The sequence below is a fragment of the Gouania willdenowi genome, chromosome 6, assembly GCF_900634775.1.
Source record: "Gouania willdenowi chromosome 6, fGouWil2.1, whole genome shotgun sequence".
Lineage (NCBI taxonomy): Eukaryota > Metazoa > Chordata > Actinopteri > Blenniiformes > Gobiesocidae > Gouania > Gouania willdenowi.
The window spans coordinates 55,207,771-55,212,667 of NC_041049.1; the positions used below are offsets into that span (position 1 = coordinate 55,207,771).

Below are 4,897 nucleotides of genomic sequence, written 5' to 3' on the forward strand. Positions count from 1 at the left end.
TTTACACTGATTTAAACACTAGTGACTGTTAGGGTGTTGTTTAGTAAATATGATGCAATGAAAATCCTCTCTGAACAGTCAGCAGAAATTATGCCTTCACATCAGAAATTGGTACCCGATATTAACAGGAAGTATTAAACAAGTTGGTACCAAAACACATGGTTAGTCGAGTCAGTAGCAAATAGTGGAAATGCCTCATTAGACACTTATCTATTAAAAATAGTGAATAAAACACTCTGAATATTCCTGAAATGAAACAGAAGAAAAAAAAATGTGGTGAAAAGTTTGCACCTACATCTATTTTTTTCACTGTATTTTATGTGTTTCTGCATGGTTAGTAAACAAATTTCTAATGTGCCAAACATCACGTCAATGTAATTACTAAAGAGTTTCAACCTGAATATAAATCCAGTAGGGGAAAAAGTTTTTGGACATTTATAAATATAAGATAATAAAAACAAGTAGCATAGTTTTTTTTCGTATGCAAATTTTATGGTGGGGGAAAAAAGTAAAAATGAACAGGCTTTCTTTATCGTTTTAGCTGGGACTGTAGTGGCTAAAAGAAAAACTGCACCTGGAGCATTTAGTCAGTCATAAATCAATATAAGAAAAAATGGGTGTGTCCAAAAACATTTTTAACCACTGTATTGAAGTTTTTTCCTTGTTTTTGTACAAACTCGGTCCCAACAATTAAATACTGCTTCAATTTAACCATCAGCCAATGTGTCAAAGCAACAAACCCGAAGTAGAATAAGTGGCTAGGAAAGAGTAAAAAGAAGTATTTAATTAACAGACCTCTTTAACAGTCACACAGTCATCAATATTAGTTTGTAAAGTTGGGGGAAGTAGAAAAAAAAAAAAAAAAAAAAAATTTTAAATTGGTGTTGAAATATTGTGGGTATGCAGCACAACAGAATCCAGACGTCACATGAACGAGACTGAATACATTAAAACAGAAATGTCACTATAAAAGTGCGTCTGACGTCAGGCAGAGTAAACAGTCAATAAAAAAAACAAGTACATGTTCTGCCTGCTCAAAACGAAGAAGTAGTTTATATACACTGCGATACAGGGTAACCTCCGCCATCCTCCGTGTGCTGCACCGTGTGGTCCTGCAGAGAGCCTAAGTCACTGAACCGCTCTCCACACCAAACACACTTGAACTGGCCTTCTCGTGAGTGTGTGCTCTGATGCTTGACCAAGTGTTCGCGCTGTTTGAAGCCCTTGTTGCAGTGGCTACATTTGTACGGTTTTTCCCCTGTATGCACTCGCACGTGTCTGTTCATGTCGGATGAATACTTGAAACGTTTTTCACAATTTGGGCACTTGAGTGGCTTTTCCCGCGACGGGTCACAGCGGTGCTGGACAAACTCGGAGGAGGACAGGAAGCGACGGTCGCACAGCGAGCACTTCAGGGGCTTCTCTTGGCAGTGGGAGTTTTGGTGCCGCTGTAATGTGGAGCTCTTCTTATAGCCCTTGCCGCAGACATCGCACTTGTATGGCTTGTCGGGTGAGCTGTTGGACGGCTCGCCGCACTTGTGTCTGAGCAGCTCCCCGGACTGACTGAACTCCTTTTGGCATGAGGCGCACTTAAACAGGTTGTCCATGCCGTGAACGTGCTGGTGGTAAAGAAGGTGAGAGGGCTGCATGAAGCCCTTGTCACAGAGGTTGCATTTGAAAGGCCGGTCCGTCGGGTCCTTGTGCGTGCGTCTGTGGCGCACCAGTGCGTACTGCTGCTTGAAGCTCATCTGACACTCGTCACAGTGAAAAGGGCGCTCCTCTGAGTGCGCGCGCTCGTGCTGGCGGAGGTCAGAGGGCCGTTTGAAACCTTTACCGCAGGTGGCGCAGCGGAACGGCCGAGATCCCTGCGGGTGACAGGGGTGGTGGAGGAGCTCCGATGACTCTTTGAAATGCAACTCGCACAAGTTGCATTTGAACAAGTGCTCGCCCGAGTGCACGTACATGTGGCGCACCAGGTGGGAGCGGTGCTTGAAGCTTTTCTCACAAACGGCACACTTGAAGGGCCGTTCGTTGCTGTGTGTCCGCTGGTGGTGCTGCAGGTGTGACGACTGGCTGAAAGCCTTGTCACAAGTATCGCATTTAAAAGGTTTCTCCCCCGTGTGCACCCTCTCGTGTCGTGTGAGTTCTGAGAGGTGTTTGAAGCCTTTCTGGCATATGGAGCATTTATACGGCCGGTCTCGCGCTGACGGAAAAGGGAGGATGGATGAGCTGCTGCTTCCGGAAGTTCCTTCACTGCTTGGCTGTTGGGAGCTGCTTGAGGAGTTGGACGTGGTATTGCCAGATGAACCAGGCCGATAGGTCTTCTCGCATATTGAGCATTTCATGGGATTGGTGCTGTGGGACGTGTGGTGCTGTGCTAGAGAGGTTAGAAGTGAGAAACCCATCTTGCACACCCCACACACAAACGGCTTCTGTTCGACCTGAACGCACTGGTGCTCCAGCAGGTCTGTGGCCTGGTGGAAAATCTTCAAACACTGAGTACACTGAAAGGACCTGTCCTGGTTCACCAAACATTGATGTTCCAGTGGGTTCGCCAGGTGGGAAATGTCATGGCCACAAGCGCTGCACTTGTGTGCCCCCTCCGTCCCCACCTGCATGGAGGTCTGCTGAGCCTGGGCAGTGTGCTGCTGCTGCTGGCTGTGCTGTCCATGCTGCGTCGCCTGCTGCTGCTGCTGTAGAGAAGCTGCATCCTGCTGCAGTACAATACCATACACCGCACAGCCCAGAGAATTCTCAGCTCCAGAGGGCATGGTGTGTACAACAGGCGGTGGAGCAACAGCATGCTGTTGCCAAGCCTCTGTCATACGTGCTCGGGTGTAAGGGTTCAGTTTGGCAGCAGGCGAGGCCCAGCTACAGCAAGAGAGAGTAATGTAATCAATACATGATTGAAGATGAATAATTCCTGTTAATTACAATGATTTAACAATTTATTTTTTTAAACTCACTCCATTTCTACGAGGGGCAGCAGAGAACTGCAGCAATGTCCAGAAGAGACCAGACGGGTTTGTAGAGAAGAGAATTAATCTAAATCTCCCTTCACACTTGACCTTCAGTTTGTATCTGCATTACAAAAAGAAACAATTGGGTTTAAAATGGATTCCCAGAATGCTCAATGATAATTTCAGCTTTGGGCAACATTTATTTTACTTTTATACATTTTTGGTGCATGGAGATTTTGTGGCTCTCTGCATTATAAGATGACACTATTGATGAAATAGCAGTAATGATTACACTACTAGAAGTGAACTAGGTCATTGATTTATCCACGTTTATTGTTTTAGATTTAAGCAACTTTATTTTTGAAAGATAAAAAATAAATACTCATTGTATTCTGGAAACACCGTTTACTTTTTTAAACTTGTGTAGATATAATGAGGAAGCGTGAGATGTCCAACATCTGCACAACAAAGAAAACGTAATGGTGGATTTTTATTCATTTATTAGAAGCTCTAAAATGTCTATTAGAAAACCAAACTAATGCGCAACAATTCGCGGGCAAAAATGAAAACAACGTCTGCGCGTCGTGATGCCCGTGTTATGAATCTACAGGTCATCCGTGGAAACCGGTGACCGACTTCCGGTTGTGTCGGCGGTTGGTTTTGCATTTGCTGACAGCAAGAAATACACTGCTGAACAATAATGCCTGACACTCGTCAATATTTCGTCAACATAAGTATACAACTAACTACAATTGGACACTTTTCCAGTCTACTATTATCAGTTAAATAACACTTCAATAAGTGTATGCTTATTTTATTTCGTGGGTTGCGTATTTATAAATTCTGTATTATCGCCTGATTATAAGAATTTAGCAGGATATTCAACCTAATTAACAGTTTTACCAGTATATTTCCAAAACAAAAGGAGGTAATCACAAACTAACAAGGAAACCAGTAGACGCTAAACACCTAAAAGCAAAGCTACGTTAGCTTGAGAGAGACGGGTGCAGTGTTAGCAGGTTTCACTGTAAGGGATTTAAAGAGCCAGTATCTAAAGACAGTATATATTAAATAACCGTATTGCACACCTGGCACGTTCAGTCGATTCAACCAAGCATTCCCGGAGAAAAGCCGGTCGCTTGTCAGGTTAGCAGCTACGGGTCCTTCACGTCCCCGTTCGCTCTTGTTCAAAGCTGGGGCTCCAGGGGCCGCAGTATCTGGTTGTTTGGGCTCACCCGACCAAGCACACACATTTCCGCGATTCTCCAGTTCTCACCAAAGGCGACCCCGCTTCAAGTAGACATTGATTGGCCTCGCAGGACACCTTCTTAAGCGGCGACATTACGTGCATCTTGCGAGAATTGCTGGCTAGCTCTGGCTGTGCTAGCTACCGATCCCCTAACCGCGCACGGGAACATGAATAAAACAAGAGTTATTTTGACGTGGCTCGAGGTCGCGCACGCACACACACGCTAGAGTGTCAATATTTTTACTATCAGCACAATAAAATCCCAATTTATTAAAAGAAGATCACAGCAGGAAGGTAATAAAAACTAGTGTTTGCGCTGTGGCTATAGTGCAGTATTTCTAAAAAAAAAAAAAAAAAAAAAAGATGACAGATTAAAGCATCGGCTGGCAGAATATCACCAATGCGTGATTTATTGATTTCAAGGAAACGATTTTTGCACAACTTCAAAGTAAACCCGTGATTTGTAGTTCAATCATAGTTTTTGAGTGCTAACACAAATGGAATGCTGTATATAGCTTAAATGACAGCTATTTTGCCCTATAGTAATTATCAAAAGACAAACACATTTTAAAAAAGACCAATGAAAAATAAATTCCGTTAAAGTGGTTCAATAAAAAAAAAATAGAAATTAAACTGTTTTTCTAAACAATGAAAATAGACAAAAGGCACGATGCAGATTTACCATATC

At 43.4% G+C, this 4,897-nt stretch overlaps 1 protein-coding gene across 1 annotated transcript; it reads right to left on the minus strand.

Moving 5' to 3' along the window:
- Positions 1-483: 483 nt before the first annotated feature.
- znf319b (zinc finger protein 319b) lies at positions 484-4,357 on the minus strand. The gene is made up of 3 exons (XM_028448779.1): positions 4,049-4,357; positions 2,967-3,081; positions 484-2,871 (listed from the first exon to the last, which is right to left on the minus strand). The coding sequence occupies exons 2-3, from the start codon at positions 2,969-2,971 to the stop codon at positions 1,053-1,055; spliced, it is 1,824 nt and encodes a 607-aa protein (XP_028304580.1). The 5' UTR covers positions 2,972-3,081; positions 4,049-4,357; the 3' UTR covers positions 484-1,052.
- Between the last annotated feature and the right edge of the window lie 540 nt (positions 4,358-4,897).